Genomic DNA, 25693 nt, shown 5'->3' with positions numbered 1-25693 from the left:
AAGCAAAACAAAAAAACCTTCATATCAAGGGGACCTCAATTCTAAGAAAATTTAAAAAAAACAGTAGAATATTTCTGCTTCTGATAATTGTAAATAAAAACACATTGCTGCCATCCACACTGCCCCTTATCAGTCCTAGCAGTAACATAAGAAACATAAGAAACAAAAAGTTTTAGAGTAGTTTAATAAAACAAGAACCTGGGCTGTTTTGTAAACATTTCATTTTGTCAATTTTCCCAGACCATGCAATATCTTTTTCAAGGACTGAAGATAACCTTATGTCTGAGACCCTATTTCAGAATCACAGTTTTTTGGAGAAATTGACTATTTTTTTTGTTTTTGTTATTTTTTAAAAATAGCATCCTGGGTATGAAATTATTCCATTTATTTTTCAAACACGTTCCTGGGAGGAGAAGCAGCCAAGAGGAAAACTTGAAAAAAAAATTTGAATTTCTATCATTGGCTGAATGTTAAGAAGGCTAACTTTGGAATTTAGAATATACCTTCATTCTGAGGATCCAAAGCTTTTCTCACATTCAATTTATTCTTTTAGATCCCCTGTGAGAATAAGAAGGAAATGATTTTCATCCCCATTTTACAATCAAGAAAACTGAAACATAAAGCAACATGTGATTAAAAGATAAAGGATTCAAATTTGGGCTTCCCAGTCAGGACAGAGACTTACTCTTCCTCACCCCATACTTTTATTAGGATCTCTTCTTTACTTATTTTCATGCATTCATTTTCTCATTTAGTTTAATGAAACAATTATGGTTGAGAGGCAGTGTCACATAATGGATATGAAGCTGGCCTCAAGGTCAGGAAGTTAGGATGGATGGATAGATGGATAAATGGACAGGTGGATAGATCAACAGATATATGGATGAATAGATAGATGGATAGGTAGATGAATGAATGGATGGATAAATGGATGGATGGATGAATGGATGGCCAGAAGACAAATAGATGAATGGATGGGTAGATAGATGGATGGATAATTGGATAGACAGACAGATGGATAGATGGATGGATAGATAGATGTATAGTAGATGGATGGATAGATGAATAGATAGATGAGTGGATGGATAGATAGGTAAACAGATGTATGAATGGATAGATAGATATTTAGATAGATATAGATAGATAGATAGATAGATAGATAGATAGATAGATAGATAGATAGATAAAATGAAATTTATTAAATGCTTACTATGTGCCTGGCACTGTGCTAAGCATTGAGGATACATATATGAGTCACAAAGGTAGTACCTACACTCAAAGACCTTGTATTCTAATAGAGGCAAGACAACACATAAAGGGAATTGGAAAGTGAAGGACAGGGAAGTAGAAAGCGTGGCTTCCCGTGAAGGCAGGGACTGTTAAGATTTTGTCTTTGTGTTCCAGTATCTAGCATGTTGCTGGCACATAGGAGACACTTAACAAATACTATCTTTCTAGGTTTGTGTGATGTTGTTCTCTTGTTCTCCTCCCACCTGTCTGACCGCTCCTTCTCAGTTTCCTTTGCTGCATCATCATCCAGGTGTCGGGGGGGAGGGGAATATTTGCAAGCAGGCTCAGTCCTAGGTCCTTTTAACTCTTCTATGATTTTTCTTGGCTGTCTCACCAGCATTCATATGCAAATCTTATGTTCATGTAGATGGTTCTCGAATCTGCCTGCCCAGCCCTAACCTCTTTCTTGACTTTCAGTTTCACATCTCCAATGGCTGAATGGACATCTTAAAGTCTTAAATTCAGCATGTCCAAAACTAAATTCATTACTGTTCCCCCCAAACCCTTCCCTTTCCCAAATTCCCTCCTAGTTACCCAGGTTCTTAATCTAGTTTTCATCCTTGAATACTTCACTCTCTGTCACCTCCCATACTTAATCTGTTTGCCAAATCTTATCTGCAACTTCTCCCATAAAATTCTCCTTCTCTTCTCTGACAGTATCCTCATTTTGGCCTCATCATTGTGTCCACTACACTCTCTTCTCCTCCACTCAGCAGTCAAAGCGATTTATGGAGGCCAGCTCCTGTTCAATACACTCCAGTGACACTTGCTATTATCTCTAGGATCAAATAGAAAATCCCATTTGGCCTTTAAAGACTCTCATGACTTGGCCTCTTCCGGCCTTTCCACTGTTCTTAGCCTTTCCTCCATTCTATGTACTCTGCAATCCAGTGGCAGCAACCTTCTTGTTGTTACTGAAACAAGATACTCCATCTCTCAGTTCCAAGCCTTTGCATTGGCTGTGCCCCATGCCTGATACTCTCTACCCTCACTTCTGCCTCCTGGCTTCCCTTAAGTCTCAGCTAAAATCTTTTCCTAGTCCCCCTTAATGGTATTGCCTTCCCTCAGAGATTAGCTCCAAATATCCTAATACAGCACATATATGCACACATATTGTATATGTATATATGTGTATACATACATTTAAGTATAATATATAGACATTCACATGTGTATACATATACAAACAGTATAATATATGTGCATAAAACATTTTTGGTATATTATCTATGGTATAATACATAGGTTATATATAAAACATTATGTATACATATACATATACATACATATATATATATATATACATATATGTATATTTATATTTGATACATACATAATTTTTACATGTTGTCTCCCCCACCCCCAATTGAAAGTGAGCTCCTTGTGAGCAGGGAGGACTGGGTCATTGCCTTTCTTTGTAACCTCAGGCTTTAGTACAGTGCCTGGAGCATTATAAGTACTTAATAAGTCCTTGTTGACCAACTAGCTAACTGGGAAGACTTGAGTTCAAGCCCTCTCTCTTACACATACTGGCCAAGTCACTTAACTTCCTAGGGGCAACTCCCTCAGACTCCAATAGGCAGAGAAGGTGCTTCTCTGCATAAGAGAGGAGATTACTCAATAATGCACATCCATACTGCTGAAATCACAGAACCATCTTATCTCAGTTCCAAATAATTAGATATTAATGTGTGGATAACATAAAACTCTGTGAGATTTGGGGAAGAGTCCTGGATTTGGTTTCAGAGGATTTGAGATGGAATCCTAGCCCCATCACTACCATGTGATCTTGTGCAAGTCACTTCCTCACCTCCTTGGCACTCCGCTTCCTCGTTTGCAGCTGAGAAGTTGGAATGCATGATTTCTAAGGTCCTTTACAGCTTCAGTCCTTATGACTTAACAAAGCTTGAAGAAGTCATATCATCTTAATTCAAAGATTTTTGCCAACTTTCCTCTCCCCATCCCCAGTAGAATACAGGTTCATCAAGTGCAGTGCCCACCTTCATACCCAGGTGTCAGGCAGAATACCTAGCACACAGTAGGACCTTAATACAGGTTTGATGAATTAAATTGTCTGAGAAGTCCAGGCATGTTGGGGCTGGAAGGAACTATATATTGATCCAAGAATTAAAAAGAATACATTAGGCACTTATTATATACCAGGCATCATGTTAATGGTTGAGGCAGAAACAGTCCCTGCTCCCTCAGAACTCACATTCTAGTAGAGGAGATAGCATGTAGATAGTAAGGACATACATGATACATACAGAGCAGATGGAGGGTCTTATCTGTGGATGATGAATGAAAGGACTCTGACTGAAGGATTATTAGGGATCATTGACTCCAAGCCCTTGATTTTACAGATGTGGAAACTGAGAGGCAGCGTGGTGCAATGGAAGAGGCAGCCTTGCATCCAGGCAGTCCCACATTCAAGTCCTTTTTTTCCCTCCCTCCCATCCTGAGTCACAAGCTCTCAGTGCTCTCAGCAGCTCTCTGGGATTGGAACATGCCAACATGTGGTTCAACCAAATTGCCATATTAAGAATTCCTTTTACCAATGAAATCAGCAAAGGTCCAGAAAACAAAACACAACTGCTGACAAAAGACCTAAGGTCTGGAAAAGATAATTGTATATGGCCGAGGTCACCTAGCAGGTTCATAAGATTGGCAGGGCTAATGCTCCATTGCACCAACACCGTGGGGTTTCTCAAACATACGGTAATTTCCCTCCATTTCTGAACACTCAGAAGTGAATGGAAAACAGCGTCAGTCAAAACTGCCTTTTCTTGACCTGTAGCTAAAGAGTGAGGTGTGCCTGTCTTTGCCATGGCACCAAATTGACTCCAGGGTAAAGATAAGACTTTGAGACACAGAAGGAAGATGGCAAACACAGCCACTATAGAGAACTGTAACTGATGATACATCATTGTATGTAAATTGTATCACACATGACATCAACACATGTGTATGCATAGGGGTATAACATACATGTAGGCATACATGCATGGGTACATATAACCCACATATGCATGTGTGCACATAACATGAATGTCTGCGTACCCATGTGCGCACAGATATGTATGCATGGATGCACACAACACAAACGAACAAATGAGCAACATAACACATGTATGTGCATGTATATGCAGATACATACAACACATACTTGTGCATGGGTGCATAAAACACATGCATGTGCCTGTGAACTTAGGCACATATAGCATCACATAGAGGCATCTACAATGTGCACATTAAATGTGTATGCATGCATACATGTGTTCACACAGCACACTTGTGAATGTGTGCGGGTGCATATAACACATGTATGTGCATGTGCACATGGACATGCATGCACAGTGTCACCTGAGAAACAGGAAGATCTGGGCTTAAGTCCTGCCTCAGATATGCACTGACTGCATGCCTCTGGGGAAGTCTCTGCTGCTCTGAGTGCCCCCAGGTAACTCTGTAAGACTCTTAAGTTTCAGAGAAGATGCTGAGATGCATTGGAAGAATCCTTTTCCTCACTGGGGAGTTCTGAACACTGATGAAGTCACAGGCTCACTTCCCATTATATGTGTATGTATATATATATATATATATGTATACATATATGTGTATATATACGTATATATATATGTGTGTGTATATGTGTGTGTGTGTATGTGTGTGTGTGTGTGTGTGTGTGTGTGTGTGTGTGTGTGTGTGTACGTATCCCCTACTATGTATGGGTATGTTTATGTGTATGTATGTTTGCATTCTCTTCTAACGTCTTCTTCTGCCACACTAATGAGGAAGTATTTTTGGTGTCTAGGCTTTCAACAAGTCATGAATCCCCGGGATTATCCAGCCCACATCCCCTGATCTTTTTAAAGAACTGAAGCATTGAATTGAAGAAAGCATTTCTGAGAACATTCCCATTTCCATTCCAGGTACAATCTTTGCAAGACTTTAGGCTTCTTGAAACTTTGAAACTTTTCTCCCTTTTGATTTTTTAATTGCCTATTTTCCTCAACTGCTTGCACTAAAAAGTGCAAGGCTGTGTGTTTTCTTAAGTGACAACAAAGTAGGTGAAAAGCTTACCAACCTATTCCACAAAGTTTCCAATATAATCCTCTCAAAGCCCAATTCCAATCTCCACTGCCTCTAGGGTTAAATATAAACCTCTCAGCCTATCCCTTAAGGACCTCCATTGTCTGCCTCTAATCTACCTTTCCAGCCAAATGAGACTATTAGCTCTGCCCCTGGACTCAATATTATATTTCTGGCCTCCCTGTATTTGTCTGAGGCAGCTAGGTAGACCTGGAGTCAAGAAAAATTGAGTTCAAATTAGCCTCAGAAAGGGACTAGCTGTGTGAGCCTGGGCAAGTCATCTAACCTACATCTGCCTCAATTTCCTCACCTGTAAAATGGAAGGACTGATATCACCTACCCTCCAGGGTTTTGGGGCAGGTCAGATAAGACTGTGTTTGTATTGTGCTTTGGAAACTTCAAAGTGTTACACAAATAGGTATTGTTATCTTCCTTACCTCTCTCCATCTCCACTTCTCAGAATCCTTTAGCTTATTACAGGTCTATCTCTGGTGTCATCTACTCCATTACAACTCCCCTGACTTTCTGTTACTACTCTCCCTAGCTTAAATCACTCTCTATTTACGTGTCGTGCATCTATTGGACATTGCACACTACGTGTCCCTTTGGCCCATTCAGTTTGACATACTCAAAAGAGAACTCATTTTCATTCCCCCACACCCTCTCTTCCTCCCATCTTCTCTAATTATGATAGACGTAATCATTTTTTTCTCTTTGCTCCCCAACATCAATTGCTGAACCTTGTCATTTCTTTTTCTATAGCATCTCTCACATGTCCCCTTCTTTCCATTCTCATGGCCACCCCTTCAGCCCATTTCCTCTTGAAGGGACTATTGTAAAAACCTCCTAATTGGTTTCCTTGCTTCAAATGCCTCCCTACTGTGACCCCATCCTTCCCATGGCGCCAATGTCTGACCATGCCACTTCCCTACTCAATAAACTACAGTACCTTCCTACTATCTACGGGATTGAATACAAATTCTTCCAGCATTTAAACCCTTCATAATCTGGCTCCAACCTGCCTATTGGTCTTTATATGAAAAAGTCCAGTCAAACTGGCCTCCCCACTGTTCCTTATACAGGATGACTGCTTCGTCTCCCAGCTCTACATCTTTACGGTGGTCATCTTTGGAATGCTCTTCTTCCCCCCCTCTGCCACTGAGAATCCTCAGATTCCTTCAAGATTCTGCTTAAGCCTCACCGAGGTGAATTCTTTCTCGATCCTCTCAACCTTACCCAGAATAATCACCTGGTATCCATTCGTTACATAGCTTATTTCTGCCTATACATGTATGCTGTCTCTCTTGATAGAATGTTGGCTCCTCGAAGGCAGGGGCAGCACCAGATAGGAGATTAATAAGTGCTGCTTGATATTGTATCTCCCTAGTAAAGTGTAGACTCCTCAATGCGAGGGCCTGTTTCTCTCTTTTCATCCTTAGCTTCTAGCAGTGTCTTATTACACAATCGGCTTTTCATAAATGTTTGCTGAATTGTGCTGAAGCTCTAAGCTCAGGCATTTCTCTGAAATAGACCTATGAAGGATTGAAACTCCAGGCAGAAATTAGAGTTTGTGGTACAGGAAAGGAAAACCCTCACTTCTCAAGACTTAATGTATAGGACAATAGGGTCATAAAATAATAGACTGAGCCATTGAAGAGGCCTCAAAAGCTAACAAAGATCACCCCCCTCCTTTTATTTTACAGATGAAGAAATTGAAAAGAGCTTAGGGGACTTGCCAGCATCACAAAGCTAGTATGTGTCTGAGGATGGGATTTGGATTCACAAGTCCAACTCTCTATCTGCTACATTGACTTCTTGACAAATTAGAAGGTAGCGATCCGATGGGTGACCCAGGACTTCTATGTTTCTAAGGAGAACCTCAGGTTCTCAGAGTGTGCCCACTCTCCCATCTCCTTCACAGTCACCTCTTGAGCTAACGCACTTTCCCACTGCCACCCTGGCCCCGCCCCCTGTCCTGCCAGGCACCCTACCTTAAGCTATTGCTCAAGGATTCTGCAATTCTACTGCATGGCAGGAGGAGACTGAGGGAAAGGGCAGTGCCCCATCCTACCAGGAGCATAGCTTCTGAGGAGAGGTGTTCTGGCCATCCCAATGTAGAATTTTGGGTGCACTTTCTCGTGGAAGCATTGTTACCCTTGACAGTTAGGCTTTGTAATATTTTCAGCTTAGCACTCAAACCCCAGATCACTTATGGGCTCGATAAGATTTCTTGGACTGGGCCCAGAACCTCATAACCAAGAATGTATACCAATGTTTCTATGGGAAACCACATTCCGAATTCCAAAGCAGCGACTTAGATGAAAATGTTTGGAATACCACCTATTCTTCTATTCAGGACAGTGACTTTTTAATCATCACTGGGGTCTTGCCACAGCAAAGTCAAACAAGAAGGAAATGTGGGAGCCTCTTTGGGCCTGCTTCTTTTTTTTTTTTTTGCTGGTGCTGCCTACCTTAGTTAAATTTGTTCAGGGCTGAGAAAGTTTGGTATCTGTGAGAGAAGCTGCCACCATCTTTGACTCGGAGCTCCAGCTGTCTCCCTCCACCACACTGCCTCAGAGACAGGGATTTCCACCAACTCAGTATAACTATAATATGCACTTTGGTAGACCCACAATTCTGAAATACATGCTACATCTCTGGAAATTTCCTGTGTGCACATCAATCCATCGCGGCATTTGGATAACCACTCAAACACTCATGGTAAATAATGACTTTAAAAAACGTAGAGTTCAGTTCTGATGGCCTCTGTTGGAGACTATCCTAGGTCACGTCTAAAATAAAATCCAAAGGCTTGGTCTGGGTGGAATTAGGTCCCATTATTCAATCCACTCCACCTACATGTACTCAGTGAGGTGTCTTGTCCAATTCCACACAGCCCACAGTGATTAAGCACCTATTCAGTGCCAAGATTGCTCTAGGGGCTGGGGATACAAAGACAGAAACAAAAATAGTCTTTGGCTTCAAGGAACTTCCATTCTGTTGTCAAATTAAAATGGACCTAGGTATAAAATGGGCAGCACCCACCTGGGTGCAGTGGATAGAGTGCAGGGCCAGGATTTGGGAAAACTCATCTTCCTGAGTTCAAATTTGGCCTCAGCCACATACTAGCTGTGTGACCCTGGACAAGTCACTTAACCTTGTTTGCCTGAGTAAAATCAGTTGGAGAAGGAAATGGCAAACCACTGCAGTATCACTGCCAAGAAAACCCCAAATGGGCTCACAAAGAGTTAGACACGACTGAAAAGCGGTTTGACAACAACAGAAATGAAACTTTTTGATTGGCTAGGGAAGGTTGAAATATTGACAGTCTCTGTCGTATTATCATTTTTCCTGCAAAAATTATGAGAATGAAAACATAAAAACACCAAATTTCCCAGTCTTAGTGGGGTCACTTCCTCCCCTTAACCTCCTCCCCCATCCCACACCTGCAAGCACAGGTAAAGAATACACTGACTGAGCTACTTTTAAGGTCAGATTCAGCAGTCACAAGATCCTGTGAGTAATCTGTGATCCAATTTCACTTTAGCTTTTCAATAGAAGCCCTGCAAAGAGATGGGTAAACCAGCATTGACCTTCATCCCTGGGCAACCATGTACTGCTCACCTTTCTGCGCTTTCACCAGGAGCTTTGTAAAACGGGTTGTTGTGGGGATAAGATGAAGGCAATTAATTTTATTTCTTTCTGCTGGCTGACAGAGCTCCTGAGTGAGAGCTTCAGCTCTGGCTGCTGGCTGCCTTACACTCCACATATTGTGTGTGAGTGTTTGGGGGCACAGGTGAGGGCTCAGTGTAACATGGATAGGAGGCATGGCTGTAATCTACAGAATTAGCAGCCCTCAGTGCTAAGAATCATGGGGATTTCTGTAGCATTTGTAGGTGTGCCAAGAACTTTACAGAAATGACCTCATTTAAGCCTCAAAACAACTCAATGAGGCAGATTCTTGAAGGCATTATTTAGCCCCATTTCAGAGATGAGGAAACTGGGGCTTAGGAGTTAGTCAATCAATCAAACATTCATTAAGTGCCTACTGCGTAGTGCTAAGCTCTGAGAGTTACACAGCTAGAAAGTGTCAAGGGCACACAACAGAAGCCTAGCCATTTCCAAGTCAAGTGCCCTATCTGTCATACACACTGTCTCTCTGCTGGATATAATGGTCCTCCTCTCTCCTCAACAGCTTGTTGTGTGTAAGATTGAGGCTGATCTGCTTTACAAAACTCCTCCAACAGCCTTGAGTGGATTTTTTCTCCTGTGTACAAAACACTAAATGGCTTTGTTTCTCCTCTCTCTTAACGTCTACCAGCTGCTCCAATAACAATAAGTTAAATATGCAAACAAAGACATAATGGAATGTTTACTGGGGGCTCAGTTTTGGACCCATTTTGTGCATTCCTCATGTTGTTTGATAGCAAGGCCTTCTCCCCAAACCCAGCTTCCTTTACCAACCTGATGGCAGGCATTGCTTCAGGGTAGGTTGGGGCTATATTCCCCCACCCTGAAAACTTGAAGCTTCTTAGCTTCCTCTCAGTACCTAAGCACTCCCCAATTCACCAGGCATCAGCCAGTTAAGTGGTTTTTACAAGCCTGGAACTGGACATGGGATTCAAGCCCTAAGTTGCCTTGCTCCATTCTTATCTGTGATTTTTCAGCATTCAATGCTGCCACTCTCACTACCTTGAATTCCAATAGAAATTTGGCATGACACTGAAAGTTCAGTCAGACTTCTTCTACCCTTTCAGTTCTGAAGAACACAGCCAAACGGCAGCACTCTGGAGGAGAGAGGACCCTCCCTTTGTCCAGACCCCTAATTTTCAGCTTCTGTCTTATCTAAGTGCAGAGTGGCTTAGCTGGATTATGGAATATGGACACCCACTGATGGGGGTACCCAGGAAGGTGATGTAACAGACACCTACTGAAACATTGCTATTGGAGGGGGATCATGGGATCAATGATTTAGAGCCAAAAGGGATTTCAAAGGCCATCTAATCCATTCCCCTCGTTTTAGAAATGAAGACAGTGAGGTCCAGGGAAGTCACTTAGACTTCCTCAGACTTGCACAGGTAGTAAATGAGAAAAGTATGATTTGAACTCAGATCATTTGCTTGCAAAGCCAATATTCTTGACAGTGGAAATACTTCCCAGGAAAATGAAACACTTCTCTATTTTTGCAGGGAGGCTGATATGAGTGGGGGAGGGGTGTGGGGTTCAGGTGGGACAGAAGAGAAAAAGAGTATGGCTTGCTCTTCTCATTGTATAAACCAGAGCACAGATGTCTTAAAATGACATCCTTAGTCCCTCTAGCCTCTCTGTTTCCTGGAGTCCCCACCTTCTGCTCAAGTGCTACCATAGTCCTAGGCTTTCCCTAGTTTCCTCCCACGTCTATCCATTTATTAATTTTCATCACCTCTTGACATGTCTTTGTTTTCTATATACAAATGATGCAGCCCACCCCAAGCCCCCTGCAGACTATGGGATCTTTGAGGCAAGAGATTGTTTGTAATTTTTGTTTTTGTGCCCTCATTGCCTCACAAAAAACCTTCTACGTAGTGGGGGTTAATAAATACTTGTTGAAGTGAACTGAATTACGCTCATGGAAATATGTGACCAAAGGTCAAAGATGTCTTCATGAAACACAGTGATATCCCACTGATCTGGCCACTATGGTATCCCATTCGAGAAAGTGAAACTTGCCCCTTGAAGGACCACCAATGAACAAAACACTTCAATAGAAATCTTTCTAAGACCTATCACCCACTTGATTAGCTTCTTAAGCAGAATATAAAAAAGAAAATCTATTTTTTTCCCGAACAGACCCAGGTTTCATGGACTTGTATTTAAAGAAATATATTTTGATAATTGTATTTCAGTATAATCAGTTTGCCTTGTAATCCTGTGTATGAATTTCAACACATTATTCTGAGGAGTTCACAGGCTTCTCCAGATCACCAAAGGAGCCTCTGACACAAGGAGGTTAAAATCTCCTGATTTAAGGTCATAGCTATGGATTTGGGACTTATAGATTCAATTTTAGAAATGGAAGGGGCCAAAGAAATCATCTGGCTCAAGCCCTTCATTATACAGATGAAGAAACTGAGGCCCAGAGGGATGGAATGACATTTCCAGGTCATGCAAATAGCCAGTGGCCCAAGGAAGACTGCAACCTCATCAGTTTCCAGCCTTAGTCACTATTAGAGTTATAGCCTCACAGATGACTGAAATGGACAAGGCTGGTAACCACCATCCTCAATGGTCCCGGGGCATTGTGTTTTCTTTTATTATTATTTCTCTCTTCTTTGTTGTTAAGTGTCAGGAGTCCCTACATGTCTCTGCCTCTATGAGTGATGGCAGCAGCCTTCCTCTTTCATCATACTTTTTTCTACTTTTTGATTCTAATATGTGCCACCCTAAAAAAACCATCTATCCAAATTTGGTTGAATTTCATCTGGGATAGGCACCAAGAAAGAATAGTAAGGGTTATCCTGTGAGTGGTTTAACTTCTCTACAAGTGGGACTTTGTTACATATTTTGGCTTTTTCATAGACTTTGTCTCTCCCTTCTACAGAGTACTGTCTAGTGTGCTGGATGGAAGACTGACTAGATGTGCCTTTCTAGAGATCGAAAAAGACCTTGGAGGCTGCCTAGTGTTAATTAGATATTTGTTGTTGTTCAGTCATTTTCAGTCATGTCCAACTCTTTGTAACCCCATTTGAGGTTTTCTTGGCAGAGCTACTGGAGTGGTTTGCCTTTTCCTTCTCCAGTTCATTTTACAGAGGAGGAAATTGAGGCAAACAGGATAATGTGACTTGCCCAGAATCATGCAACTTGTGTGTCTGAGGCCAGATCTGAACTCACAAAGTTGATTACTTATGTAATTAATTAGTAATGTACAGTTTGTAACTAACTATACTGAAATGTATTTTCCAACTCTCCTTTGAATTTTATTCATTTCTATCATGTAACTATTTTCCCTAGCCAATATCTGCTATGTTTGAGTTAGAACCTATTCCACTTGAAGCTTTGCCATTCACTCCAACTTCTCACAATTAGATTTCCTTGCTTTATAGAAGTGTCGTGTTGTACATTCATGAATAACAGCAAAGATGGATTAAATTGGAAGAAATGAGGTTTAAGCAGGAAGACTAGGTGATGAATGAAGCATTCAATTTCTTCTATCTTCTCTACTGATAACATCCTATTTCTTTTAAATGAAAGTAGATGAGGTTATTTCTTTAAAGCTCAAATTCAACATAATTTTAATCATTTAATCCCTGTGCTACCTTTAGATACTATAAAATTGATGAGCTAGCAGGGTGGCAAAGGGAAAGGATGAACTTTTGCTGGTGCTTCGGCATGATAGCAATCAGCCAACCAACCAGCATTTATTAAGCACCCACCGTGAAACAGTAGCTGTCCTAGGTTCTAGGGAGATAATTACAAAAGGCTGGCAGTCCTTACCTTCAACTACACCCCTTTTGGGTGGGACCCAGATGAGGGACCATCTTTCTCTGAGTCACATTCAAGCAACAGAGAATAGCTGATCAAGAGAGCATCTTAGACCAGAGTAAGTAAGTAAGTAAGTGCCTTACCCAGGGTCACAGAGAGGTAAGTCTCTGAGGTAGGATTTGAACCAAAGTCAGGACTCCATCAACTATATAATATCTTGACTTACAATCTAAGATTTGGTCTTAGAGCTTTGCTTAGGGAATTAAGAGGTCATATGACTTGCCCAGGGTCACATAGCTAGGATATGTCAGAGGCAAGATTTGAACCCAGATTTTCCTTATTCAGAGACTTGCTTTCTAGGCACTATACCCCACTGGTTCTCATGTATTCTTTTATGGTGATAGAGTCTCAGAATAAGCAGGAGAACCCTCAGGAAATCTCTTGGTCACATAGCTCTGTAAGGAGGCCTTGAACACATCTTTTGGGAGCACACTTAGCCCATTTTATGTAACCACCATTTATTGATATACAGGGAAGTCGTCAAAGACAGCTAAGGACACAGGTACAGAAGAAGGGAATAGCACTGTATTCCAAGTTAATGTCCAGGATCAGAAGTACCTGGCTGATGACTTCCAATGCAACCAGAAAATCTGATATTTGTCCTTGAGAAACACTTGCCTATGTTTGAAACCTTCTTTCTTCATGATTCTTGAAAACCCATTACAAAAATCCCAAGGTGAAAATTCTTCTGCAATACAAATATTTATTCTGCTCACTAATTCTCTGCCCAGAAACATTCCCTCAGATGGAAAACAGGAAATTTTAAAAATTGGAAAGTTTTTTGCAGTTATGTTATAATCAACGATAAGAGGAAGAGGAGTATACAAAGGGCCTATTGATTTCTTGTTTCTGACTCCATCAAAACACACTTGTAATGTTCTATCACATCAGAGAAGTCACATGTTAGCTGTGGGACTGATATACCATACAATTATCAGCAGGTTGGGATTCTATGTCAGTAAAAGACAAAACAAACATGAATCTTGTTAGAAAGGGGAGATGGCAGTCATGACAGAGTTTGTTGTTCCCTTTAGTACAGTGAAATTATACATTGTGCATCCTGGCTACGGTAGGCTTATTAGAAGGCTCACTTAAACACAGTGCTACTAACCAGAAGGATGTAGTCAGTGTCTCTGGGATTCTGACTATGGTCCTTGGCCTCCTTTAAATAGGCATATTTAGCACAACAAGCCCAGGAATACTGTCTGAATTACATTTGTGATTTAATCGTTTTCTATGCCTCAAGGCCACCAACAGAATCATTTGAAGAAAGAACGAAAGGTAACCAGACATAGTGAGGAGTGAACAATATACTCAAAAAGTATCACAAATTGGCAGAAAAGCGATCATCCCATTGGTCTTTTGTTTTAATCCTTTTATCCACGTTAAAAATGAAAGCAGCACACACAAATATGCACAAAAGGAGACGTCTTTGTTTAAAAATTGGCTTTGGAGAGAATGAACATCGAAAGCCTTTCATTGGTTCAGGTCTCCTCCCAGCCCAGGATCCTTCTGAGGTCAGTGGTGTAGTGGCTTTAATTCCTGGTTTAGCTGCTACCCCTTCTTTTTTGGCATTTTACTTTCTATTGAAAATCCAAATCAGAAGAAAAATATTACATTTGTACTTGAGACTAGAGTTGATAAGAAATGAGGTCGGAACGGCTATGGCCCCAATGCAATTGAGAACAGTTGCTTCAGGGACAATTGCATGAAAATGCAAAGCTTTCTACTCTTTTTGGGAGATGTCACTCACACGATGAATTCATCCAACATACCAGCACTGGAACTGAAAAGTTACTTGCCTTTAAAGAATTCCAAATCACGAGAAATTGTATGCCACCTGGTTTAGATTTTCTAACAGAAAGGGAGCATTTGGGCTGCAGCTAAAGCAGACATTAAAGCTATGGCATCACTAACTTCCTCTGGAAGGGGAAGGAGACCTGAAATTAAGAACATAAAGTTAAAAGCAGTGTTGAAATGTGGATTTTTCTCTGCTTCAAAAATTAGTTTTCAACATATCACTTACAGAATAAGACAAATAGAAATGTTGCCTTACATAGCACTTATCAACACATAAGATTATCTGTTGCAAGGCTGTAAATGGATGGTATGTGTGATGGTTACTGTTCTTGGAGCAGAATTGTGGCATCTCAGTCAATTGCCATCTAGCCCAACCAAACTTCCCCACCTCCATTGCCTCTCTAACATACTTATTAAGTTATCATACAACCTTTGCTCAATGACATCCAATGAGAGGGTCCCATTCCCTATTCAACCAGTCCATTTGATGTTTAGAACTCAAGACTAAACTTGCCTCATTCTTAAGATATGCATATATAGTCTAAATTTGGGACCTCTTTGGGTGCCATTGGCACTTATATTGGCAATTATCAGTGGGTACTCAAATTCCCTTCCATGCACTGGGTCCCTTTTTCCAATTTCTTCTACCCTATGCATTCTTACACCTCATCTCTGGAGTGACTGATGTATCCCAGATGCATAACAGCGGTGCTTTATCAAATCAATTACACATTGTGACTAGGTATGAGTTGAACTATAGAGATAGAAACTTTCTTGGCTAAGCAATGTTTGGGGATTTTTAAATTTAGCATTATTTTTGAGGTAGATTTAACAACCCAGCAAAAGGTGTGATGGAACTATTTGTATCTTGTTAGTTTCATATCAAACCTCTTATTGACATAGGTAATTCATTATTCTTTTAAAAATTTGCCATAATTTCTAATCAAAATGCTTGTTCTGAGAAACTTGTTAAGTCTTCAGCTAAATACCTATAACACTAATGAACCTGGATTTTTTCAGAGAGAAAAGAATCCTGAGTTCTATTTCAATTTGAACAAATAATATTTTGTATTTCACAGGCTCTGAAGCTTGAAGATATCTTATATACCATCAAATTCAACCTCTTTATTTTACAGATTTGGAGACTGAGACCTAAATAAATGAAAGGACTGATCTAAGGTCACATAAATAATAAAGGGAAGCTTGGATCTTAATCCAAGTCTTAGGATACCAAATCCAGGATAATTCAATGATACCATATTGCCTCATTTTCTCTTTTATGCCAACTTTCTCAGGAACTGAAATTCGCTTTTGAAATTTGAAATGTTACTCAGTAGCCTCAAGATGCTCTTTAGTGTACCTCAGTTAATGATCTTGAGACATTTTCCAATGATTATTTACTCTAGTCTTTTTAATATATTTTGATCAGAGATCAAATAGAAGTCACTGAGACATGTGATTGTCCTGAGTAAAGTTCAAAGTTCATGGACCTATAGCATTTTTTTCCTGCGATTCAGTAGGAATGAAAAACATTTTCTTTGAATATCTGAGGCCATATGGAAAGTTCTTGAACCAATGAAGATGATCAACTTGTATGTAATTTATAGTGTTAGTGAGTCACATGAGGAAATGAGAGATGAAAAGACTAGTCCAGGGTCAAACAACCAGTACATGGGAGAGGCAGGGCTAGAACCCAGATTTTCCTGATTCAGAGACCAGCTTTCTATGAACACTTCTTGTGATGCTGTCCATTACCATAATTTCAAAAAAAGCCTTGTCGAATTGAGTATTGATAAAGAAATACTATTGAGTATTGCTCTATGCTCAAGGCAATTGAAGTACAGCCTTGCCTTGAATGTGATACTAGGAAGTATATCTGTGTCCAAATTGCTCTTCCCACCACCCCTCCACCATCCCACTCCATTCCAAGCCCCAGCAGTCTGCATATCCCTTGAGGACAGAGACAGTTGTGTGTGTGTGTGTGTGTGTGTGTGTGTGTGTGTGTGTGCGCGCATGTGTTTAATAAATACTTGTTGAATTGAACTGAATTATTGAAAATTCTATTCTTCCTTTCCATCTTAGAGTTATGCTATTACTTCTTTATGCTCATGACTTTATTATATGAAAAACTGAACAGTAAAGTCAGTTTTGCTCAGGAGCATTTGATAGATGAGACAAATGAACTTGGAAGGTCTGAAATGGAATTGGAAAAGAAATCTTAGATGAGCATATTTTAAGAAGATTGTGTATTTTAATCATTTTGGAATTCAAATTGACTATCTTTTCAACAGTCAGAAGAATAAGAGGATAAATTACTTTTAAATACAGCATCAGCAATGCTGATCTCCACCAGATTTATAGGGCAAACATAGGTAAATAAGGTGGCATTTCTATACTACTGATTTACCTCTTTCCTGTGCCTATAATAGCCATCATTCAAAGCCCAGTGAAACAACTGCCCCCTCAAGAAAACCTTCCCTATCCCAACCCTTCTTTCAACTCTGAATTCAACCTCATAACTAGAGCCATAATTAGGAATATTTGCAAAGCAATATACATATATATGTATGTATACACACACACACACTATATATATACACACACATACAAATATACACACATATAGTGTATAGATATACATGATACATACATGATACACCTATATGATAGAGATATACATATATTTATTTGATTTTCACAATGATCCTGTGAGGTAGGTGTCTTTGTTATCTCTGTTTTTACAGATGAGGAAACTGAGACTTGAACAGGATTATGCAGCTAATAAGTGTTTGAAGATAACTTGAACTTAGGTGTTCCTCTTGAGTCCAAAATTCTATATGTTATGAAATACTCTTGTTTGATGTATCAGAGCCCCACTTTTAAAGTGTCAGAGAGGGAAAGTCATTTCTAACATAAAAACTCTTTGTATAAAGTCTTCTTTCATTTCACTGAAGTCCTAGAAAGTCAAACTATGTAGAAAAGGCAAGTGAGTTGGATTTTCAAGGGAAATATACCCATGTTGATTTCCTTGAGTTTCTTCACACTCCTATTGTTTTCCAATCCACAAACCAATGGTGGACTATGATCTGTCTTTACATTTTGATTCAGTTAAGATTCTTCCTTCAAAGATTCTTTAGTTCATGGCTCTGTCTATGGCTGATCAACAGCTCCATTTGGGAAAGATCTGTTGTCATCACTGTAACCTGCCACTGCCTAGGATAAATCATACCGTGACCTATCCTCACCAAGCATCTCAGGTATCATATTTTGAGTCTAGACATGACCATTTCTCTTCCGTAGGGCTGGTTTTCAACTATTTTACAAAATGAAGGGTAAAAACTCAAACAGTCAAATTGGGCCCATTTAGGGACATAAAAGAGAATCAGAGAATTCTAGAATTGGAAGGGAGCTCACTGGCCAAGGAATCCAGCACATACACAGACAAAAATGTTCTCTACAAGGTAGCCATTTAGCCTCTGCTTGAATTCCTCCAAAGGGGGAACTCACTACCTCCCAAAGTAGCCCATTCAACTTTGGGATAGCTCTCATAGTTAGACAATGTTTGTTGGCCTCAGGGAAATGATGGCAGATTCTCCTCATTGTTCCTAATTCTCCCCTCTGGAGCTAAAGAGAACAAATCTAATCCCACTTCCACATGACTACCCTTCAACAAAGGCAATCCTCACTTTCTACAGGTTAAACATCCTGGCTTCTTCAACTGGCTTTCATGGAGCATGCTTTTGAGCCCCTTCACCATTTTGGTCAGCCTTCTCTGGATGTTCTCTGGCTTCTTGGTGGCCTTCCCAAAATATGGCACCACAGATGAGCATCGGAGTCCACATGTGGGCTGACTAGTGTGCTCTGGCACAACGACACCATTGCCTCCCTGTTCCTGGAAGATATGGGCCTACAGCCGGAAATTGGCTTAGGTTTTTGCTGTCATAATACACTGTTGACTCATCTTGAGTCTTCAGTCTGTTAAAACCTCCAGATACTTTTCAGACGAATAGTTGTAAGAACTCCTTTGGCAGATAAGGCGTGCTAGTGAATTCTGGAATTCTTCTCTTTATCCCTATGTTATGTCCTATGTCCTACGTTGACTGGTGGTTCTTTGCACATAGGGACTTGGGCTTCGGGCTTATTTGTAAATGCAGGCCCATCACCTACCAAGTGCTGAATCCACCTTGATCCATAAAGTTGATAACCATTCTTTTAGGCCAGGGCTATTTTATCTTTTTTAAAGTGTGTGTGTGTGTGTGTGTGTGTGTGTGTGTGTGTGTGTGTGTGTGTGTGTGTGTGTGTGTGTATGATAACAATTCTTTTAGGACAGGGCTATTTGACTTTTTTTAAGTATATATTTGTGTATATGCTTGTGTGTGATAGACTCCTCTGGCAATCTGGTGAAGAAAGAATCTGTTTTCATAATAATATATTTTAAAAAACAAATGAAGAAAATACTAAATTTCAGTTCGAAGTTAGTGAATATAAAAATGTAATTTTTTTTCCATTCAAATTCATGGGCTTCTGAAATCAATCTATGGATTCCTTAAGAATCCTTGAACTAGGAATTTTAATTCTAAATTAAAATGAGAGTATTGGTAATATTTGAAAAAAAAATCACTGTCTTTCTGTGTTTGTTATCTATTAATGCTTTGGAGTCCTGCTAATGTAACCTGACAGCAAGGAAGACAGAGCCAGAGGAATGAGTGTAGGGGTAGGGGATACATAACAGGAGAACTGTGCCTGGCATTCTGGCTCCCCTCTGTGGTTCTGATCTTTTCTTATACTCCTCTCTTCAACACACTCTTTGTTTTAGTCACACTAATCTGATTGCTATTTCCCGAACGTGACTTGCATCTCTGTTCTCCATGTCTTTGCACTGGCTGTGCCCTAGGACAGCAATGTACTCTATTCTCCTAGAACTTTCTTCAAGGCTCAGCTCAGTGTCACTTCCCCAGAGATTTTTTTTCTCCAATACCCCTATTTGTTTACATTCTTTTCTTTCTCAAATCACATTAACTTCACTTATCTGTAGAGTATACACATTATATTCTGTTGTCCTTTCCAGTAGAATGCAAATTCCTCAAAAGAAGGGATTATGTGGTTTTGGGTTTTGTACCTCCCATCCCTAGCAGACTATCTGGCACACAGTGGGTGTTTGTTTCATAAATATTTATTGAAACTAATTGACTCAAGCTCTGTCCAGAGCTTTATTTGCCAGGAGCAACTGCAGGACTCTTTAATGGTAAGGTTAAAATTTTGGTTTATCAAGAAAACGCTTTGAAAAAGCCCACGTGCCATGTTCAAATTCTCCCACTGCTCAGATTCAAAGGCTAAGAAGAGAGTTGGAGGTGGGAACAAGTAGAACTAAAGAGCATCTATCCAAGAAAATGTAAGCTTTTCCAGTAGAATGTAAGCTCCTTCAGGGCAGGAACTGTTTCACTTTTATCTTTGTATCCTGATTGCCTGGCACATAGCAAGTACTTAGTAAGGGACTCTATAATTGAATTAAATCAAATTGAATTGAACTGAACTAAATTGAAAGCTATGGCTTTCCATGCCTGGAAAACTCTTCCTCCTTATCCCCTCCTCCCAACATCCCTGATATTTCTCAAGCTTAGCTTAAATCACACTTTGGCAAAGAAACTTCTCCCCACAACCCTCAATCAGCTGCCCAAATGTCTAGTCTCTGCGATCACCTGCCATTTAAATGATATTTACTTTCTATGTAGATAGTGGTTTGCAAGTTTTCTCCCTTATTAAAAGGAGAGTGTTGAGGGCAGGAATTGTGACTTTGTCTTTCTTTGTATCCCCAGAATTTAGCACAGTGCCTGGTGATGGATTATGGGCCCAAACCAAGACCTTTACCCCTTACTCCAGCAAGAATTTGGGTCTTATTTGTCTAAGGGATTCTCCTTGAATTCTTCCACTTGTTCAAGGAGGTCTCTGGATTCCCCTGAGGCTATAGTCCTGTCAACTGGCCTTTTGTTATCACCTACACCCAATCTCCCAATTACCTTTAACCTAGCCTAGCCTTCCATTCTCTTACCTCCCTATGGCTCCTGGCTGCTTCCCACCCCTGACCCTATCTAGACCCCATTCTTGACCTCCCAGTCACTCCCATCAAGAACCTTCCTAGATCCTTCCCACAGTCTTTCTGTTTATAAGGTCCATCTTGTCTCCATCAAGGTGCTCAGACTCTTACAATTTAGCCACTGCTCAGATTTTTACAATCTAGCCAATAGCTCACAGATGTTCAGATTCCTTAAGAGTATGGCCAATATGGCAGATCCTTAATAAACCTTGTCTTTGAATTCTTTTGCGCAGGAGTCTCATGTTGTGATCTTGGGGATCCAGCACCCCTAAACCTCTAGACCTCATTACCCAGCACACAGTAAGTAATAATGCTTATTGCTGGGCCAAAAGGGTCTTTTCAGTTTCATCAGTTTTGTTACTCTTTCCAAACACTCCAAGGTTGTTCTCCAAAATGTTTGCATCAGTTTACAGTGTCATAAGCAAAATTGTCAGAGTGTTGGCTCGGACTCAGGTTCGCCAATATTATAACATGTTTTTCCTCTTATTTTTGCTATTCAAGTAGGTGTGTGGAGATATCTTGAGACTGTCTTTATTGGCATTTTTCTGATTATCAGGGAAAACGTGCATCTTTTCATGTCATTACCAAGCATATATTTCTCCCTTTATAAATTCTTCACTGATATCTTTTGAGGGTGGCTCCTTTGGAGAATGTGTGTTGCTTTTACAGACTGACATTTGTTCTTTATCGATTCTAGACACTCTCTCTTCATTAATACTTATTAATATATATTTTTTTGTTTTCTCTAATGCACAGTTCTGATCAATTAACTTTCTTGCTCTATTCCCCATAGTGTCTCCCTATTAGCTACAAGAGAAAGTGTGGAATCTCTCCTTTGGTACTCAGTGTAATTGAATTTCAGTTGGAAGTTTCCTCAGAGGCCATCCAGGGCAAACCATACCTGATAGAGGACGACTCTTCCCTTCAATATGTCTATTAAATGATCAGACCTCACTTAAAGGAATCTATTTGAGGGAAACTTGTAGTCTCCTGAGCCTTCCCAATCTGCTGGGGAGTAACTGTCATTCCAAGGAAGGTTTTTGTTTGTTTGTTTGTTTATTTTTTCATTTTCCTGATATCAAGCCTAAATCTACCTTTCTATAACTTCTGCCTGTTGTTCCTATTTCTGCCCTCTAGGACCAAACACACTGATTCTGATCCCTCTTCTATAGGACAGCCCTTCAAATACTTGAAGATAGTTGCTCTTTTCCCCCCTCCCACCATGCATCTCTCACCCTGAGTCTTGTCATGAGGCTAGACATCAGTTTCTTCAATAAAATCTCACATAAATGAATCAAGGCCCTTTGCCATGCCTGCTGTATTTCTCTGGATGCTTTCTGGTTTATCAACCATTGACATGCAGAACTGAACACATAGCCTTAGATACTGACTGATCCAGGCACAGTGCAATGGACCTCTCACTTCTAGAGGCCAGGATGATATCTTTCTCTTAGAGAAGTCTAAACTAAATGAACTTTTGGGTTTGCTCTGTCATACTGTGAACTCTGAGTTGGCAGTCCACCCAACCTCTCATTTCTTTTGCTGTTTACCTGTCTTTTCTTAATCTTATACTTTTCAAGCTATTTTCTGAACCCAAGTATACATTTTCATATTTATCGGAATGACATTTCACCTTCTGAATCTAGTCAAATGTTCTAGCCTGTATCAAGATCCTTTTGTGTCCGGGATTGCATTGCAATATGCTCGATGTTCCTTCTGGGATTGGTTCACCTGGAAAATTTGATAGCATGCCATTTATGCTTTTATTTAAGTCACTGATGCAAATGTTAAACTGCCTGGGGCCAAGAACAGATCCCTGAGGCACTCCACTACATACTTCTTTCCTATTTAATATCAAATTATTGGTTACTATCCATTATAATCCAATGGATAATTATCCATTATTATCCAGTCATTCAAATAGCTCTGAATCTCTGTAATTGCAATATTACCTAGCTTATGTATCTCCATCTTTTCCATGACAATAATATGTAGAGTTTATTAAACACTTTTCTAAAATCTAGGCAAACACTATCTATTGTATTCTTTTGATCTACCAATTTGATAACCATGTTGTTATCATCAGCATTAGCATCACTAACATCTGTATCGTGCTTTAAGGTTTGAAAAGCACCTTGTACATGTTATATTAATTGATCTTCACAACAAGCCTGTGAGGCGGATGCTACAATTATCCCCATTTTCAGTTAGGGAAACTGAGACATACAAATATTAAGTGATTTTCCAAGGTTCACACAACTGTTATGCATCTGAGGCATAATTTAAACTGAAGTTTTCATGAGTCCAAAACCATGCGTTAGCCACAATGCCACCTAGCTGCTGCAAGTTAAAAAAAGAAAGGAAGAAAAAGAAAGGATGGAAGAAAGAAAGAAGAAAAGAAAGAAAAAAGAAATGTGGTAAATCTGACATGACACATTCTAGCCATGTTAAGTCTTTGTTTCTAGATTTTTCACTAACTACACAGTTAATAATTTATTCTAGATTCTCTCCAGGAATTGGAATTGAGTTCTCTGGCCTTGGGTTTGCAAACTCTATTCTCTTCTCATCTACCTTTTTAAAAAAAATTTGGACAATATAGGTCTTTGTCCAGTCTTGGAAGACTTTTTCATTCTCCATGATCTTTCTCTTAAAAATTGTATTTCATTTTTCCAATTTTGTGTAAAAATAATTGTATATGCATACATATACACATATACACATATACATGTATATATATTTAAAATTTTGGTTCCATCCTCCCACCTCTTCTCCTCAAGAAGGCAAGTAATTTCATATAGGTGATACATGTGCAGGCATGCAAAACATATTTCCATATTAGCCACATTGTGAAAGAAAATGAAACAAAACAAGAAAAAAATAAAGTAAAAAAATATGCTTTGATCTACATTCAGACTCCGTCAGTTCTTTCTCGGAAGGTAGATAGCATAAGTTCTTCAGAATTGTCTGATATCATTGTATTGCTGAGAATAACTAAGTCATTCACTGTTGATTATTGTCACAATATTGCTGTTAACTGTGCACATTGTTCTCCTGATTCTGCTTATTTCACCTTTCATCAGCTCATATAAGTCTTTTCTGTTTTTTTCTGAAACTATTCTGCTTCTCATTTCTTATAGAAAAATAGTATTCCATCACAATCATATACCACAACACGTTCATCCATTCCCAAATTGATGGTCATCCCTTCAATTTCCAATTCCTTTGACATCACAAAAAGAGCTGCTATAAATATTTTTGTACATATACATCCTTTTTCCTTTTTTTATATCTTTGGGATATAGACATAGTAATGGTGTTGCTGGGTCAAAGACTATGCACAGTCCCTTGGGCATAGTTTCCAATTGCTCACCATAATGGTTGGATCCATTCACACCACCACCCACAGTGCATTAGTGTGCCAACTTCTCCGTATTTTTTACAATATTTGTCATTTGCTTTTTGTGTCATATTCACTGTTCTGAAAGGTCTGAGTTGTTTTAATTTGCATTTCTTTAATCAATAGTGATTTAGAACATTTTGTGTGTGTGTGTGTGTGTGTGTGTGTATGTCACTATAAATAGCTTTCTTCTGAAAACTGCCTGTTCATATCCCTTTGACCATTTGTCAACTGGAGAATGATTCATTTCTCTACATATTTGAGAAATAAGGACTTTATCAGAAAAACTAGCTATAAAAATCCCACCCCATGCCCGGTTTTCTGCTTTTCTTCTAGTTCTGGTTGTATTGGATTTGTTTATGAAAAACCTTTTTTTAAAATTTGATGTAATCAAAATTATCCATCCTACTTCCTGTAATGATCCCTATCTTTTATTTTGTCACAAATTCTTCCCTGTTTCATAAATCAAATAGGCAAGATATTGACGTTTCCATAATTTGCTTAGAATATTATCTTTTACATCTAAATCAGGAAGCCATTTTGACTTTATTTTGGTGTATGGTGTTTGATGTTGGTCTGTATCTAGTTTTTGCTGAACTGTTTTCCAGTTTTCCCAGTATTTTTTTCAAATAATGAGTTCTTGTTCCAAAAGCTTGGATCTTTGAATTTATCAAACACTAGGTTATTATGGTCATTTACTACTGTCTGTTGTATTACTAATCTATCACTCAATTTAGTAGCTAGTGCCAGATTATTTTGATGATTACTGTTTTATAATATAATTTGTCATCTGGTACTACCTTTCTTCACAATTTTTTTCCATTTATTACCATAATATTCTTGACCTATTGTACTTCCAGATGAATTTTGTTATTATTTTTCTAGCTCCAAAAGAATTTTTTGTAGTTTGATTTGTATGGCACTGAATAAGTAAATTAATTTAGGTTAAATTGTCATTTTATTATATTGGCTTGGCCTAACTGTTAGTAATTAATATTTTTCTAATTGTTTAGATCTCAGCTCATTTGTGTGGATAGCATTTTATAATTCTGTTCATATAGTTCCTGGCTTTGTCTTGGCAGCTAGACTTTCAAATATTTTACATTATCCACATTTATTTTAAACGGAATTTATCTTTCTATCTCTTCCTGATGGACTATGTTGGTAATATATAGAAATGCTGATGATTGCTAAAGTTGATAATTATTTCAATTAGTTTTTTAGTTGATGCTTTATGAATTTCTAAGTATACCATTGTATTTTCTGCAAAGAATGATAGTTTTGTTTCCTTATTGCCCATTCTAATGCCTTTAATTTCTTTTTCTTCTCTATAGCTAGCATTTCTAGTAAAATATTGAATAATAGTGATGGTAATGGGAATCCTTGTTTCACCATTGATTTTATTGGAAAGGCTTCTAGCTTATTCCCACTATAGACAATGCTTGCTGGTGGTTTTAGATGGATACTATTTACCATTTTAAATAAAGCAACATTTATTTCTA

General features: G+C 39.1%; 1 protein-coding gene across 4 annotated transcripts in view; it reads right to left on the bottom strand.

The window, feature by feature from the left end:
* The window catches only part of PRKG1 (protein kinase cGMP-dependent 1), a 1361110-nt gene that overhangs the window by 70594 nt on the left and 1264823 nt on the right, over positions 1-25693 (bottom strand). The window contains exon 1 of one of the 4 annotated variants that reach the window (XM_020974952.2): positions 7371-7622. The exons of 2 other annotated variants lie outside the window; for them this stretch is intronic. In XM_020974952.2, coding sequence (XP_020830611.1) covers positions 7371-7459 — 89 coding nt within the window. In that variant the 5' untranslated portion in view covers positions 7460-7622. Of the gene's footprint in view, positions 1-7370; positions 7623-25693 lie in introns of those variants that run through there. One more of the 4 variants, XM_020974954.2, reaches the window with a different exon arrangement.

The sequence above is a fragment of the Phascolarctos cinereus genome, unplaced genomic scaffold (assembly GCF_003287225.1).
Source record: "Phascolarctos cinereus isolate Bilbo 61053 unplaced genomic scaffold, phaCin_HiC Scaffold_3;HRSCAF=262, whole genome shotgun sequence".
Lineage (NCBI taxonomy): Eukaryota > Metazoa > Chordata > Mammalia > Diprotodontia > Phascolarctidae > Phascolarctos > Phascolarctos cinereus.
Note: the sequence above shows the minus strand (reverse complement) of the source record. Positions and strands in the feature narration are given on the sequence as shown.